General features: G+C 49.7%; 1 protein-coding gene across 2 annotated transcripts in view; it reads left to right on the top strand.

Annotated features, from left to right (window-relative positions):
• The window catches only part of KIAA0319L (KIAA0319 like), a 91,858-nt gene extending 75,588 nt beyond the window's left edge, over nucleotides 1-16,270 (top strand). For both annotated transcript variants that reach the window (XM_080921567.1, XM_080921566.1), the window contains exons 11-21: nucleotides 397-520; nucleotides 1,057-1,189; nucleotides 2,787-2,935; nucleotides 3,851-4,002; nucleotides 4,304-4,442; nucleotides 5,510-5,669; nucleotides 9,509-9,651; nucleotides 10,229-10,351; nucleotides 10,919-11,009; nucleotides 11,929-12,020; nucleotides 15,113-16,270. In XM_080921567.1, the coding sequence (XP_080777693.1) occupies nucleotides 397-520; nucleotides 1,057-1,189; nucleotides 2,787-2,935; nucleotides 3,851-4,002; nucleotides 4,304-4,442; nucleotides 5,510-5,669; nucleotides 9,509-9,651; nucleotides 10,229-10,351; nucleotides 10,919-11,009; nucleotides 11,929-12,020; nucleotides 15,113-15,300 (1,494 nt within the window). In that variant the 3' untranslated portion in view covers nucleotides 15,301-16,270. The remainder of the gene's footprint in view (nucleotides 1-396; nucleotides 521-1,056; nucleotides 1,190-2,786; nucleotides 2,936-3,850; nucleotides 4,003-4,303; nucleotides 4,443-5,509; nucleotides 5,670-9,508; nucleotides 9,652-10,228; nucleotides 10,352-10,918; nucleotides 11,010-11,928; nucleotides 12,021-15,112) is intronic.
• Nucleotides 16,271-17,041: the final 771 nt, after the last annotated feature.

The raw sequence follows: 17,041 nt of genomic DNA on the forward strand, positions 1-17,041 counted from the left end.
GAGTTTTCCAACATTCAGCACTACAGGCCAAGCAAATCCCTGCAAGCAGAACTCAGCCCTAGCCCACCAGGTTTTGCTGTTTTTCTATAGGAATCTCCTGTGTTGGAGGTTTTCCTCCAATTGTTTATAATGTTCCTTTTGATAGGCAGGAAGGGTTCTGTGTCATCAGGTTTCTAGAGGCATGACACAAGGCATGTTTTACCTGGCTTTAGAAGGTGTTATTAGTACAATGTCTCACGCTGTCCTGTCAATGGCCACTCATTGTGCTGAACGAGGACGTGCCCCCAGTAGCAAGTTAGGTTTAAAGACCCGGCTGAAGCATTTTTCCTGAGTAAGCACTGTGTGCATTGCTGTGACCTTGGGAGTCATTTCCCATGCCTACATTTCTGCATATAGGGAGTTAGAACACCAGCCCTGCAGCTGTCTGCTATGCAAGAAGGAGACTATACCTACCAGCTCACAGTGACTGACACCGCAGGACAGCAGGCCACCGCTCAAGTGACTGTGATTGTGCAGCCGGGTAAGCTCCTCCCCAGGATCCTGCCAGCCCTGGGGCCATAAAAGCTAGTGTTGTGGGCTGTGGGTGGAGAGGTAGAGGCAGGCAGTTGCCCCACAGAGCCTGAGAACCACGGCTTCCCCCTTTCATCTTACTTTTCTTTCATAGCTGTGAAGACTTCTCAGTTTCAGTGTGTGCCTTGCCCTTGCTAGTTACTGTGTGATGGTGAGGGCCTGGGAAATGGAGTCCCCACCATTACCAAATGCTACTTGGTTTTAAAGGGTTGTTGTAAAGCCTCCATTGTCTAGAAAGCTGTGCCTCCCTCTTAGCCCACTGCATTAGATTTCATAGGGAGTGAGCTGTTAAGACTTGAGAACTGTTTGACATGAGTCAGTCTTTTTTTCACTGTGAGTCCCCCATGGCATCCACCTCTCCCACATATCTGCAGTGCTCTGGGCTAAGAGGCAGAGTTCCCATGGCTACCAGAGCAGATGCCTCAGTGGGTCCTCTCCTCTACCACCTGGAGTGTTGCTTTTGATGGCTGCATCTCTTTGTCCTAGAGAACAACAAGCCTCCTCAGGCAGATGCAGGCCCAGACAAAGAGCTGACCCTGCCAGTGGACAGCACAACCCTGGATGGCAGCAAGAGCACAGATGATCAGAGAGTCGTCTCTTACCTTTGGGAGCAAAGCCGGTGAGCAGTGATGAGCCCCGTCTGGGCAGAGAGATTCCTGGCTCTGGAGCAGCAAGGTTTTATTTGTTTCTGACAGTTGACTCCTACTAGTCTATCCTAGAGACTGAGAAAGAAAGGTTTATAATCCCAAGTCTTAACTCTTAAGAAAGATTTTCTGATTTTTTTTTTTTTTAAAGAAAGAATGTATATCATCAGTTAGCCTCAGGTAATGATGTGTGATTCTGGGCTTTTGCAGGTACAGCCTGTCTGCTAAAAGCATAGTTGAATTACACTTGAGAGGCAGGTTGGAGCGGGTAATGGAGCAGAAAGATGCCACTGTTCAAAATTACCTAGTAAGGTTAACTGAGGGTGGGCAGGCAGCTACTGAGAGGAATTGAACATTCATCTGCAAAGCAAAGCATGCTGTGTTACTGTTCTTCAGAGACATTGTTTTTCAGTTAAGTTAGCCAAACATCAAAGACTGCAGCCAAGATTATATTTTTTTAAATCCAAATTACCTATTTGAGCTATTCTTGTTAGTAAAATTTCTATCAGTTTTTATGAGCCATAGAGAATGAAATTTAACTTGTATTCAGGGTTCTGCATGAACTGAAGGGATTCTGGGGAAGTTGAAAATGTTCTCTATTTCCAAAAGAGAGAGAGAGAGAGAGAGAGAGAGAGAGAGAGAGAGAGAGAGAGAGAGAGAGAGAGAGAGAGAGGCCTTTCTACAGCATTGGAGGTGTGTGGGAAAGGGTTTTAATTTCTACGTAGGAACTCCCCAGCTGCTGTGAAGAGCTGAGTCTCCCTTGGCTCACTGTGTTGTCCCCGTAGCTGTTGATTGCAAGCAGACCTGATGAGCCCCCAAGCAGAGGCAGTGGTTGCAGTGGAAATAGTGCTTAGTGGAGCTTCCTAGATGAGACTGACTCAGGAGAGGCCGCTGGGGGCAGAGGTATTAAGTTTCAAAGGCAGAGCTAGGAGCTGAGCTTTCTCTGGTTGTCCTTAGTTGGAAGGATGTGTGGGTGTGCAAGGCTCTGGATGTGTGCACCCTAGCCTGTGTGCTGGCCAGAAGTTTGTGGCACTGTCCAAGGCTGAAGGAGGCTGTGTTAAAGACTTGAGAGAAGAGGGCTTTATCCTGAGAAGCCCTTGGCCCCCTTGGCCTGCATTCTCCCCTTACTCCCCATCAGGATGGGGTGGAGGGCGAGTCAGGGGTGTGGACAGCAAGTATATTTATTTGGCTTCTTTGTAGCACGAGCAAACCAACTACTGGCCCAGAAATGCTTTTCAGAAACCTCATTCTTAGAACCTCCTATTGATCACAGAGCTCAGAGGACTTTATTTCTTACACAAACTAGAATAATGAAGGGTGTGAACGCTCCAGAAGCTCATGTGAAAGACAAGCTTAGATTTAAAAGCGAATGAGTGGAATTTTTCTGACCAGAAGTAGCTTGTGTTTTAGGACCAAGTGATATTTTCTCCAAATGGAATATTTTTAAACATTTTTCTGTCAGCGTTTGGGAAACAATTGCTCCTGTCTCAGCTGAGGCAGTAATTGCTCTTCCTGCTTCCAGGGGAGCAGCAGACAGGTATGACTCCGCCCTGTGATTACTCTCTTGTCTAGGGGACCCGATGGGGTACAGCTGGAGAATGCCAACAGCAGTGTCGCCACTGTGACTGGGCTGCAAGTAGGGACTTACGTATTCACCTTGACTGTCAAAGATGAGAGGAATCTACAGAGCCAGAGCTCCGTAAATGTCATTGTCAAAGAAGGTGCGTCTTGCTGTGGGCATGTGCAGCAGCCTTATGGGCCTAATAGCCCAGGCATCCGCCATGTCTTATGTGGTACAGGATTGATTAAAGCAAATAGGAAACGCAGTCTGTGGGAAAGGCAGCTGTGATTTTCTCAACAAGCTTTGAGAGTAACTATAAGGTGACTTTTAAACCCCCTTCCCCTCTCCGACTGCCCCCTACCCCATGGCCCCATGCTTCCTTCCTGCTCTTCCTTCTTACAGGGAATAGAAAGTACTGGCCGTTTGTTTTCTTTGCATTTTGATTTTGCCTCTATGCTAAGTCCTGAAGCTTCTGTGACTCTCTGATAGCTACAGTGACACCTGCTGGCAGGAGCTGGGATGGCTGCTGCACTATAGCTTCTGGCTAACATCTGCCTTGTCCTCTTGGCTTTACAGAGACTGGGGGGGACTTGGGAGAGGCCATGGGCTGGTAGTAGAAAAACCACTTCATCAGCGGGTGACATTTATTCAAACAGTATTGTGATGACTAAGCTGAGGAACCCCCTGGCAAGCTGAACTTCCATGCCATAGAGTTTGTGGGGCTGCAGCTCAGAGGGCTTACACTCTCCTCTTATGAAGCCCAAGAAAAGACACCCCAAGAGTACACTTGAAAGGCAAGGTTAACTATTGAAACTTGAGCTTCTGGTTCTAAGCACATTGGCCTTCATTTCTAGTCTCTAAATTCCTTTAAAGCTGAGGACTACTTCAGAGCCACAGGAGGGAAGCTCAGGAGCCTCTGAGGAGCCAGTGGCTTTCGCCCTACACTCTTGGATATGAACTACATAGTCCTCAGTTTAAGGTGCTCTTGGTGCTAAGCTCCTCAGAAACTTTGCAGGTGGTGTCTTGCTTTCCCAGAAATAATGTCTCATTATTTCATTGATGTCTCTTTGGTTAGAAATAAACAAACCACCAGTAGCCAAGATTGCTGGGAATGTGGTGGTCACCTTGCCCACGAGCACGGCCGAGCTGGATGGCTCAAGGTCCTCAGATGACAAGGGGATAGTCAGCTACCTGTGGACTCGAGATGAAACAAGCCCAGCCGCAGGGGTGAGTGTGACAGGATGTGATCTGGGAAGGGGGAGGTGAAGAGGGAGATCCTACCCTCCAGGATCTATTTTAACCTCATAGCCTCTATAGCAAACAGAGGTTGTGCTCTGGAGTCAGGGAGGTCAAAGGCCAGTCTACAAACTGATGTGCTCAGGGGCTTATATCTCCCGATCCCAGGAGCTGTGGAGGGTGGCACCGTGACTGGCCCATCAGCAGAGGTGTGTGGCTCAAGCAATAGCTAACTCCCAAGAAAGGAGTGACATTCTGTCCCAGAACACAGCCCTGTCATTCCCGCCCACAGGAGGTACTGAATCACTCTGACCATCATCCTGTCCTCTTCCTCTCCAACCTGGTGGAGGGAACCTACACGTTTCACCTGAAAGTGACAGATTCGAAGGGAGAGAGTGACACAGACCGGACGACCGTGGAAGTGAAGCCTGGTGAGCTCAGCCTGCCAGGCCTCCATCCTGGGCAGCAGATGCCAGGCCCCAGAGGGTCAGGCTTGCTCAGAGCCATACAGCAGTTGTGTTAGACAGAGCTTGTGCCCAGCACTTTCTCTTTGTACGTGGCTGAGGAGAGCAGCTCAGGGTTCCATGGGAATCTGAGCACAGGAATAGCTTGAGTCATGATGTCTCATCAGCATCGAAATGCAGAAAACAATTTATTTTTGTAAGCTGACCCTCAGGCTTTATTAGACAGTTGAGGGAAGGTGAAGTAATGTCCGAAAACACTTTCCAGGGTTTCAGCAATAAATGTCCTCCTTAAACAGAAGTTTGTTTTTGTGGTAGGGAAGGATGGGCGTGGGCAGGACGGATGGCCACTAGGCCAGCCTCAGGCACGGCCTGTGTCTTGAGAAGGGTCCTGGGAAGACATTTAACACTTGCCTCACCTCTAGGAAGGACAGCAGCTGAGACACATAGGATCTTGTTTGTGCTCACCACCAGGCTACAGACGTGTACCCTGACTATTCCATCCGAGTCTGCGGGTCAGCAAGCATAGCCACATCCAGGTTCTAGACTTAACAATATGGTGCTGAGGCCATTTCTTGGCTACCTGGACTTTCTCTCTGTTTGCACATTCACACCTCTGTTCAGATGGTTGGGGGGTGGTGCATGAAGGGGTCCCTCCCATATTTATAAACAAAGTACAGCATGTTCCTGAAAGTCAGGCAGACACACTGACACATAGTTAGCTGGAGAGTTTAGCTGTGCCTGTCAGTGTCAGATTGGACTTGTGACACAAAATTCACCACAATGTCTAACCTCCCCATCCCTCCACGAAGCCTGGCTCCTGGCCTGTGCCTCATCCTGGTGCTCAGTTCTCAGGGTAGTGGGAAGCTTTCTAGGCAGCTTCTGTGGCTTTGCTAGGAGTGTGCTCCTTGTCTTTCCCACTTGAAGGACATCTGATTGCTGTCACCACTTCCTTTTCTGTGCCAGAGCAAATACAGTGACAGGTCTGTTTTAACTTTCCCACTTCTAAAGCCATGACTGATCCTCCTGCTTTTCAGATCCCAGGAAAAGCAACCTGGTGGAGATCATCTTGGATGTTAACGTCAGTCAGCTGACAGAGAGGCTGAAGGGGATGTTCATCCGCCAGATTGGGGTCCTCCTGGGGGTGCTGGATTCTGACATCATTGTGCAAAAGATTCAGCCATACACGGAGCAGAGGTAGCTGGATAATGAATACGGGGAGCAAAGGAAAGCCTTGGGGTCCTCAGGCCTCCCAGCTGGGCAGCAGTGGAGCTTTGACCACAGTCTGCTTGGATGTGTCTTGCCAGCCAGGCCCTGGTCCTGTAATAGATGCTCAGGCAGGCTCTGGGAATCAGGTCAGAAGAGACCCTGTGTGTGTAAGCTGCAGTCTGGGACAGGGGTAACTATGTTTATGTCCTCACTGCAGAGCAGGGACCACTGTGTGGCCTTCAGGAAACAGCCAGGGCAATTAGTTCTCCTAGGAGGGCTGGTGGAGAAAGTGTGCCCAAAGATATTCCAGAAATAAAGGTTGCCTTGTCCAGCATATGAGAATTAAGAGGTTGAGAAGAGAGCACATGGGTGGTGGGCCCAAGGGGGGATGGGCAGTGCAGGCTTCCTGAGTATACCAGGAAGTGCTCAGAGGTGAGGCCAAGGAGATTAGAGACTTGCATAGAAAAGAACTCAAGTTTGTTTTAAAAGCCAGGAAATCCCATGCTGAGATTTATTTTCAGGGAGATGGGTAGTGTGGAGGCTAAGAGGGGCTTGAGGCAGGAGCAATTGGGAGCTTCTGGGCTTGTCCGACAGCAACAAGGCAGAGCCCTCACTTGGGGGCAGTGCTGTGCCTGGATCAGCACCTGTGAGATAAGGGTGAGTGGGGCTGGAATTTGGGGTGACTTTTTTCCTCATGTAGCTCAGGGTGGCATTGAATCCCTGAACCTCCTGCCTCCAGACCTTCTGAGAGACAGGGTTATTTATCGTTGGGAACCTGGGGATGTGGAGGGAAAAAGCTACCAAAGTCTTAGGGGTCAAAGCCAGAATGGTGGGTTAAGGGCAGCTGGGTGGTGGTAGAACTCTGCAGAGCACAGCATTTGTGGGGGAAATGGGGAGGAGTGACCTCAAGAACGCAGGAGGGTGGGGAGAACACAAAGCCAGCCCAAGGAGTACGCACACAGATTGTCAACGAGACAGCGCTGTGTACTACTGTCTGAGTACACAGAAGCGGAGCTGGGGCCGGAGAGGTGGCTTGGTGATTAAGATTCCCCACAACTGTCTGTCCCAGGAGACCCAACGCCCTCTCCTGGAAAATACGTACAGGCAAAGGCTGATGCAGTGAGAAGGTAGAGGCTGGATAGAGATGTGCCTTTTTTGTTTGCTCTTTGTTTTTGTCTTACTTTTTGAAACAGAGTTTCTCTGTGTAGGCCCAGCTGTCCTGGAACTCACTCTATAGACCAGGCTGGCCTCAAACTCACAGAGATCCTTCTGCCTCTACCTCTAGAGTACTGGGACTAAAGGCATGCACCACCTCACTAGCTCAGATGTGCTTAAAAAAAAATTATTTAATGTTATGTGTATACTGTCGCTGTCTTCAGACACACCAAAAGAGGGCATCAGATCCCATTCCAGATGGTTGTGAGCCACCATGTGGTTGCTGGGATTTGAACTCAGGGCCTCTGGTAGAGCAGTCAGTACTCTTAACCACTGAGTCATCTCTCCAGCCCCAGATATGCCTTTTAAAGACAGGTTACTTCTCAGCCTCTTTGTCACCTAGGACAGAGTGCCAGTATAGGGAACTCAGGGGAAATGGGGGACTCAAGGCAGCACTGGTGGTACTGGGTCCTGTTGTGTCTGTGTGAGAGTGACAGGGAGACACATCCTGAGGTGAGGGGTGGCAGTGGGGAGCAGCTCCAGGAAGGAACTCTAACTTTGAGCAGCATTGGAATCAGAGCTGAAGCTGAGGCAAGTACCTGGGGGTTTAAAGAGCAAACCGTGGCCCAGGCCTCATCCTAAGAGACTGTGGTAGGACACGTGTGAAAGCTTTCAGTGAGTCTGCACAGTCACTAGGACACTTTTCTTCTTCAATTTCCTGTATATATGCACGCGCCTGTGAGTGCAGCTGCCGGCAGAGGCCAGAGGTATTAGATCTCCCTAGAGCTGGAATTACTCCCATCGGTGCCCCGACTCTAACTCCTCTGTAAGAGCTGTGCGCATTCCTAACCACTGAGTCTCCTCGCTAACCTTAGGACTCTTTTCTTAAAAAACAACAAACAAACAAACAAAACACCTCACCACCACCACCACCAGCAAGAAGAATGCTGTGTCCAGTGGCTGTGTCCAGTAGGGAGCAGACTTGGGCAGAGCTGTTAGACTGACACACAGTGCTGGGAATTGACCAGGTAGGAACATGTGTGCTGCTGTCACTGCAGGGAGGGGCACCTGGCTCGTCTTTGGTTTTGGCTGTAATGGCATGGGTGAGGATTTCAGGAGGAGCTCTTCCTTTGAGGGAGATGTACACTGTAGAAAGAAGGGCCTTCCCCACTTTTCCCACCAGTAGGTGTCCACCAGAGAGGCGTGGGGATCTCCTGTGGAAAGTCTAGTACTTATTTTATACATTGGTGTTCGGTGTTAAATATGAAATGTGGGCCCAGGAGGTGGCTCAGTAGGTAAAGGAGATTGCTGCTAAACCTGATGACCTGAGTTCAATTCCTGGGATTCACATGGTAGAAGGAGAGAATCAGCTTCCACAAGTTGCCTTTTGAGCTCCACACACATTCATATACAAATAAGTGTAGTAAAAATTTTAATAAGATGTTTGTGTAAATCTATAATACATAGTACTTGACCAGTGACGGATTATTTGTTTGCTTTTATTTTGTTTTGAAACAGGGTCTCACTATGTAGTTCCCACTGACCTGTAACATGCCATGTAGGCTAGAACCCAGAGGTCCGCCTGCCTCGCCCTCGAGTGCTAGGATTAAAGGTGTGCGTCATCACCCTGGGTATCTGATTAATGGTTATTACCAGACGTTTATTTTGAGACTTGCTGGCTTGTGGCCCCCCAGAAGATTCGGGGTCTATGATCTCTGCGCATTTTTGCTGATATGCCTTAGTAGAGATTGGTATTGTGTGTGGGAGGGTAAAGATGTGAGGGCTATGGCAAAAGCAGAAATAAAAACTGTCCCTGTGGGTTTCAGGACGAAATGGTAATTATTATTGACCCCCCCATCTTTTGTGGTAAAGGTTCCGGTCTGGAGTTTGCAGGACCCCTTGTTAGCTTTTAGTGAAAGACAGTGCAGCCCAAAGTTTCTATGTGGAAGGTCCTGCTGTGCTTTGGGATAGCTTGTTCTGGGAGCAGCTGGCCTAGGGCCCCTGGGAGACGTGGTGGCCTCAGCTGCCCTGCACACTAAAGGGTCAATATCTTGGGTGTACCTAGGATTCATGTGGCCCAATGATTGGGAAGGTTTGCTTTGTGGTGCTAAGGGCAGGCCCTCAGAGAGATTGCAGCTAAGGCAGAAAGAACAGTCACAAGTTCAAATAGCAGGCAGAAAGCAAACAGATTCTGGGCTTGGAGTGATGTCATTTCAAAGCAGCAAGCCCACTATCCAGGTAGGGTCTATCCTTTTGCTGTTGTTTGGCTCACAGATCATCTTGGCACCGCTTACATTTACAAAGCAGGGCATGCTTTACAGGTAACCCGGGCACAGACCCAGTTGCCTGGCCATCTTAGCTTGCAAAGGTTAATAGCAGGGATTGCTGGCAGTTTGGACTGCAGCAGTGTTAGGGTCCTGTGGAACAGATAGGGAATCTGGCTCTGCCATAACCAACTGTGAGACCCTGGGCAGTAAGTCAAGTCCTCTGAACCCTCCCTATGTAAAATGAAGGTGGGGCAGAAGCACCTTTCTCACTGGCCTGCTGTGGCAGTGCATGTCACCACAGGATGAGTACTATGTCTGTCACAGACACAAGGTGCTTTATAGATGTGGCTGGAATGACTACCATGGACCGCTTAAGCACACTGACACCTCTGTCTGTCTCTGCAGCACCAAGATGCTATTTTTTGTCCAGAACGACCCTCCCCACCAGCTCTTCAAAGGCCATGAGGTAGCAGCCATGCTCAAGAGTGAGCTACGGAAGCAGAAGGCTGACTTCCTGATATTCAGAGCCCTGGAAATCAACACAGTCAGTAAGTTGTGGGATACGGTGAGCAAAGTCCTCCTACAAATATTCCCTCACAGGGATTCGTACCCCAGGACCCACAGACCCCATAGTGCTCAGGAACCATGAACCTGAATAAGAAAACAGCTATATCTTTATTTTATCCAGCCTTACTTCTAATTCACCATCACCCTAAGTTCTGAAGGCAGTCAGTATTAGTGAAGCCGAGACTCTGAGGTTAAGGAACTGACAAATGGTTGCCTCACACTGCCTCAGAATCAGCTGCTGCTGGACCCACTGCAAGCTTCTTCCCTAATGTTTTACTAGATGTGTCTAATTTAGAAAATGTTGGTTCTTAAAGATTTCAGACTTAGTCTGGTAATATTTTATGTGTTTCTGGAATTATGTTACTCTGTAGAGAAGCATGCAGGATTGAGGGTTACTGGTTCAGACAAAGGAGACTCCCTGGAGCTGTTTGGCCAGGGTCTTGTGCCCACCCATCACATGAAGCCAACATGAAATGAGGGGACCTCAGTTTTCATGAGCCCCTGAAGCTGGTCGTCGTCCCAGCTCTCTAACTTTTACATCTTTTCTACCACCTTCAGCATGTCAGCTGAACTGTTCTGACCATGGCCACTGTGACTCATTCACCAAGCGCTGTGTCTGTGACCCATTTTGGATGGAGAATTTCATCAAGGTGCAGCTGAGGGATGGAGACAGCAACTGTGGTGAGTGTGTGGCTTTGTGCCAGCTAGCTTGGTTGCAGTGTGGCTGTGCTGCGGGGGCAGGTGCTGGAGGCAGATGAGCAGGCAGAAGAGCTCTGTGCTCTGTTTGTAGAGGACTCTTCCTCCCTCCTTCTACACTTACTGAATAGCAGAGGGATCTGCAGCAGCTGCACACTGTGGCCTGGAGACCTAGTGCTGCCAGACAGGCCTCTTGTCTCCACAGTGCCTGCATGTCATGGCCTCATGGAAATCCACATTCTCCATCTTAAAGGTGCACACCTTTAATCCCAGCACTTTAAAGGCAGAAGCAGGTGGATCTCTGTGAGTTCAAGGCTGGCTTGGTCTACAGAGCAAGTTCCAGAACAGCAAGGCTACATAAAGAAGCCATGTCTTGAGGGGGAAGAGAGGGTTTATCCCTTCATACTGCAAAGTGCTCAGAGTGCTGCTGGAGCAGGCTTCCGCTTATCCTCCCCAGGGAGCCAGGCACACTCTTGCGCCTCGCCTCGTGAAGCCACCTTGTGACTGAGGTAGGGCAGCCTCTCACGGACCCTTACCACTTTTCCTTTGCAGAATGGAGTGTGCTCTATGTCATCATTGCTTCCTTTGTCATTGTTGTTGCCTTGGGGATCCTGTCATGGACTACAATCTGCTGTTGCAAGAGGCAAGATGATGGGGTAGTGATGTGGGGGGAGTGAATGAGGGGAAGATAAGATGAATTCTTTGACGTCCATTTGGCTTCATGTCACAGAATTTTTCCATGAGGTATATGGCATCTTTCTTACAGAATTGCATTTGGCTCCCAGTCACTGTGGTGGGGGTTGACTACCCCAAAGCCTGTGACAGAAAACTCTCATTACCAGAATGTGGCAGAAGCCCTCATTTAAGGGGTGTCACTATAGAGATTTGCAAGGTGGAGACCCTGGGGGTGTGGTTGGGTGCACATCCTCGGAGATGCTATGGCCCAGCCCCATACCTGGACACAGGAAGGTTTCACAAACTCACAGCTGAGTTCCTCAGTGGTTGTTCTAGTTTATTTGTTTCTGAAACGGCTAACCTAGCTGCATTCCTTATTCTATGTTACATTTATTACATGCTTTTCACTGTTAAACATGATTTCAAGCAAAGTGCATAGTTCAGGGGTAAAATACTTGCCTGGCGCGTACAAGACTTCAGTGTGTAGTGCTAGTTACTGAGCCAAAAGTACGGTTTGTGTGCCAAACACTCAGAAAGCTTCATCTTTCACACCCCACATTCTCTTGATCCCTCGGTAAGGAACTCAGGCTCAGTATACTTCTATCACCTGTGTGAGAGCAGTTTGAGGCAGGCTCTAGTGGGACCTGACCTGTGGTCTCCTCTAAAACTTAGAAAGTAGAATTTTTAAAACTCCCCAGCAGCCACAGATCAGCAGGTCCAGGCTGCACTGCCTCTCTCCCTCTCCCCGAAACCCCAGGCAAACTTTCGTCTTTCTGAGGTTCTGTCTGCTCTGGCTGAGAGGTGAGGGGCAGCCATGCTCAGGGTAGGCTCCGGACTCACATGCCTCACAAACCTTCCTGAGTAGACACAGCATTTGTGTTTTTTAGGCAAAAAGGAAAACCCAAGAGGAAAAGCAGATACAAGATCTTGGATGCCACAGATCAGGAGAGCCTGGAGCTGAAGCCAACCTCCCGAGCAGGTAGGGCTGTGGGAGCTGGCGCTGAGGCACCACGAAGAGCCCGGTCACCATGTCCCTTACACCTCCATGCTCTTTTGCCTGCTTATCTGCTTTTTGCTCAGTGGCCCTGTAGTCACTGACAGTGGCTTCCAGGCAGAGACCAGATCATAACTCACTTTTCCTCTGTCCTTCCCCCACCCCATCCCTCTCTGTCATTAGGCAGATCCCCCACGGCCATGAGTCACAGGGAACATTCTCCTTGTTCATCTCCGATCTTTTCTGGTCAGGTTGAAAGTTTTTTTTTTTCTCATCCTTGCCTAGTGTCTCAAAGTCATGCTCACAACTGTACAGAATGATGAAGAGGTCTGGGATGCTCAGCGGGAAAAGGCACTTGCCACCAAGTCTGACAGCCTGAGTTCAAGCTTCAGGACTCCATAGTGGAAGCACCCCCTGCCCCCGCCCCCCTCGCTCAGCAGAGAAGGAGAGAGGCATGAAAGAATTTTACAAATTAAAGGAGTAACAGTTAGCTGGCCATGCAGGCTGAGCATCAGCAGACTCCACAGCATTGCAGACAGAGGCAATGCTGCTAGGAGGGCATCGGGAGGGGACAAAAGTTATTATGTGCTGGGCGTGAGTCAGAGGGAGTGAGCCAGGCTAGATGGGTTAAGTAGGTCTTTGCTGAGGTTCCCTCTAAGAGAAGTAGGCACTTTAAGGGACTTAGGGCCCAGAATCCGCCCGGGTGATACTAAGTTGCAGTGCTTGAAAATGTAAGTTCAGGGGGTTTGGTGACAACATTTAAGCAGGCAGAAAGGGAGAAGCATTTTCTGGTGGTCTGAGGAGGTGGAGGCGTGCACAGAGGAGCAGACAAGGACAAGGCTGACTCCTATCCAGCTGCTGACAGAATCAGGGCAGCTGTTACCAAGGCTGTTCAGCGAGAGAATGAAATTGAAGCCAGCAGAATGGTCAGCACTGAAAGATGAGATTCTACCTGGCAGTAAGGACCGAACTGGGTCTCAGCCTTAAAGAGAGGCTCAGGTGCTGAGGAGGGACTGCAGAGGAGGAAGGACCCTGCAGAGCTGGCAGAATGAGACCTGTAGGGCGGCGTGAGGAGACGTGCCCTACAGATTTCAAAGAGCCCGAGAAGGTGGGCAGAGGGCCAGGACTCATGACCAGACTGTGGGCAGAGGCAGGGCTCATGAAGGGTGGGGGATATCAAGGAGGAGAGATTCGGACACGCTTCTTCTGAGGCAGAGGAGGGAAGAGTGAGGTGCTACTCTAGGCAGAGCGGAACCCAGAGTGAGTCTGACAGCAGCAGACTGAGAGATTGGCTTTCATATTGTTCTTCTATTATAGTAGGTTGAACCAAAAGAAATTACTGACTTTTTACTATCCACAAAAGTGGCAATCCTCTGAGGCTTAACCTAATTTGCCAAAAAAAAAAAAAAAGGACACACATCATGTAGAGTCCTTATGAGAGCACACCTAAGAATCAGCCCCGTCCTCTCCCTGCTGCCTTCCAGTTAATAGTCTCTTGTACCTGTGCAAATGGTGCTGTGCTCTAGGCTGCGGTCACCACCTTCCTCACAGTAGTTCCTCTGCACACAGGCAGGTACTGGCAGACGTGTGTTCACTGACCAGCTATACTGCTCTGTATGATCCTTTGGACACATTGGGATCTGGGCTGGGTGCCGACATAGAGAACTGCTGAGGCCCAGAGATTTGCTGACAACGTCCCTCCTCTGCCATTGTTAATGGTTGAAGTACATGAAGGAGCTGTGGCAGTCAGGTGCAGGGTCTGAGATGGGGCTACGCAGCTAGGGAGGGAATCTCTTTAAAGGCCCTTGTCATGTGGGGAAGAGAAGGCTGCATGTGGGTACCAGGAAGAGAAAGCTCTTAAAGTCTCCCCTCCAGGGGAGGATCTACAGGAAAAGCGGGGACTTTCCCTGGGCATTCCACTAGCCACTGTGCCCACCACACTGGAGAGCCCCACCAGCGTTGCCAGTACCCTTCTGTAGCTCTGCTGTACTGGTGCCCTGAGGCTCTGGATGAACTGTACCCCTGGAATGCACAACACTGAATAAGCTGTGGTCCACTGCATGGCCACACAGCACATGGCTGAGGCTGTAGCAGGGTGTGGTCCTTGAATGTAGGTGCTCAGGGTCTGGGTATTCAGCCTTGGAGACTTGTCGGCTGTCAGGATGGTCATCAATCCTCACAAGATGCTGTCGATGTTTAGAACAGTGGTGCACGGCAAAGTGGTGAACTGCCTGACTGAAGCTCGGCTCACCTGACCATTCCCACTGTTAACGGGCGGGAAGCTGGTTCCTGTGGTTAGGCAGTGCCAGGATCCAGAGGACTGCTGGAGTGAGCTGTCAGCTCTTCCCACTTCAACCTTCCCTCTGTAGAATGAGTTTATCTTTTTAAGATTTATTTTTGCTAGATAGTGGTGCGCACCTTTAACTCCAGCACTAGGGAGGCAGAGGCAATTGGATCTCTGAGTTCAAGGCCAGCTTAGTCTACAGAGTGAGTTTCAGGACAGCCAAGCTACACAGAGAAGCCCTGTCTCAAAAGAAAGATTCGTTTTTATCTATGTGTAATTGTGCACATGACCATGGAGTCCTAGAAATGATGGAGCTGTAAAACTCAGGCTCTCTGAAAGTAGTAACTGCTGCTCTTAATTGCTGAGCAATCTCTTCAGCCCTGGGTGCTCAGGAGCATGGCTGGTGTGTTCTGATAAATGGCTGTTGGGATTGGCTCTGAGTCAGAGCCCCACTCTGTGAGACTTTCCCCTGTTGCTTTTAAGTTTTTGTTTGTCTGTTTTTCAAGATGGGGTCTCAGTATGTATCTCTAGGCCTCAGGACATGAATCCTATCTGAAAGGGAACAGGAACACAACTGAGTGACACCAGCCAAAGCTCTGGGGCATAGCAGGAGAGTCCAGGTCTAACCTTCAGGCTTGGCTCTCTGTGGACTTGTTCTAGCCAGGCCAGGCCCTCCTTCCACCTGCAGAGAGGGATGCCTGGCCTCCTGTCTCCTCTCCAGGTAGAGATGAGGATGGGCTGTGACTCTGGCCTAGCAAGGTGTTACCTAACACTGGGGTTGTCTTTTTGGCAGGCAGCAAACAGAAAGGTCCAACACTGAGCAGCAGCCTGATGCATTCTGAGTCGGAGCTGGACAGTGATGACGCCATCTTCACATGGCCAGACCGGGAGAAAGGCAAACTCCTGCATGGTCAAAATGGATCTGTGCCAAACGGGCAAACACCACTGAAGACCAGAAGCCCACGGGAAGAGATCTTGTAGCCCCCTCGGTCTGTCTCAACAGTCTGGGCTTCAGCACCTCTAGGCTGATTCCTGACCTCCTGGGTCTGAGGGCTGCTGCTCTCCCAGCATGTGCTGGTCACTCCATCCCAAAAGCCCCCATCAGAACTGCTGGTACTTGAATCCACAGATACTTTATAGGAACCCCCGAATGAAGCTGTGAATGAAGAGGTTTTCTCTATAAACCTTTGTGGTAGCCCCCCCAAAATGCCCTCATCTCAGGGCCTCACTTTCTGCACACACCTCCCTGCCTGAGAGCAGACAAAAACAGGCCCACAGCCTCTCCTCTGCTGTTAGAGCAGTGCAGCTGGGCCCAGAACACACACGGTGAGGTTTACCCCGTCTCCTCTGCGCCTGGCACAGAGCCAAGAGCCACCAGCCTCCTGGTGGCAGGGGGCTAGTCCTGGGCATATTCTTTAGTTTGCTTCTCTGGGACAGTATGCCCTTCCTTCCCTGGGCCAAAAGAAATCTGTGCTACCACTGATGCTGGTGGTAATGCAGAGCTGCTGCATGGTCCCTCAGCTCCAGCCGGCTTGTTTATCAGGGATATTGGGACCTGCTGGGGATGACCACCAGTACCTGCTTCCAGGCTCAGGCCACCACATTCTCCCAGAGGAGAGAGCCACAGATAGACTGGAACTCTGTGGCATGTGAGTGCACGTGTGTGACTGCCCCACTGTGGTACCTTCCACATCCCTCCACCCATGTCTTCTCTGTCCTTTGCACGTGTGAGTGCTTGAGTGAGTGCCCGTTCCTTATAGGTCTCTTGGCTGCTCTCAAGGCAATTCTAACTTGGAGACTTTCAGCTCCTTGAAAGACTATTAATCCCTCTGGCCCTGTCACCAGTTCCTCAGCCATGGTGTGGCAGTTGAGGAATTGGGTTTCGGGGAGAGTGACTTTTTAAAAAGGACTTAATTTCTACTACTGCACTATCTGTTGTGAGATAATTAAACATGCTATTTAATTGTGTGTGTGGCTACAAGGTTGTGCTATTTCATGCTACATTCATGACCTGTGTGCGGGGCCCACCATTGGTGTAGATCTATGGTCACTATCCCAAAGCCTGTCTCAGCATACTCGCTGGTGGTGCAGGGCCCCCGTTTGCCATGGTAGGTGGGCTTGTGCCACATGAGTGCTGGCTGGTCATAGATGCTCTTTGATTTTTGACTTTTTATTACACAAACGGACTTCTGTCTACCTGTGACCATACAACATTTGTGTTGAGGGGCAGAGCATCCTAAGGTCCAGGATATCCTAAGAATTTTGGGGTAATGTCATTCCTTTTTGGGTTCCCAGTATTTCAAGAATATTAATATGAATGTACCCATTGTCATATCCCAGTCCTACCAGGAGCTGGGATGCACATCTGTGTGTCGCACTAGACAGTGACCCTAGGCAGTAGCAGCTGAAAACAACTAGCAGGGCCAGAGCATAGGAGGCCGGCAGCTGACAACCAGCTGAGTGTGAGCAGGGAAGTAAGCTACTTAGACCATCAAGGCCAGCCCTGGGGGTATAGGGGCGGGAGTGGGGATTCCTTTTGGAGAAATGGTCAAAAAGAACAATGAAGGTAAAGTTAGTTTGTAGAGGGAAGCACCCATGTTTGAAAGTGACTTCTAATACACCCAAGAGAAGAGGGAGGAAAAAGAGGCTACTTAAGAGAGTGCAGACAGGAAGAAATAAGAGACAAAGGAGGAAGAGACAGCTTTACTGGAACGTGGCTCAG

Source organism: Micromys minutus (assembly GCF_963924665.1).
Source record: "Micromys minutus genome assembly, chromosome: 9".
In the NCBI taxonomy this organism is placed as follows: Eukaryota; Metazoa; Chordata; class Mammalia; order Rodentia; family Muridae; genus Micromys; species Micromys minutus.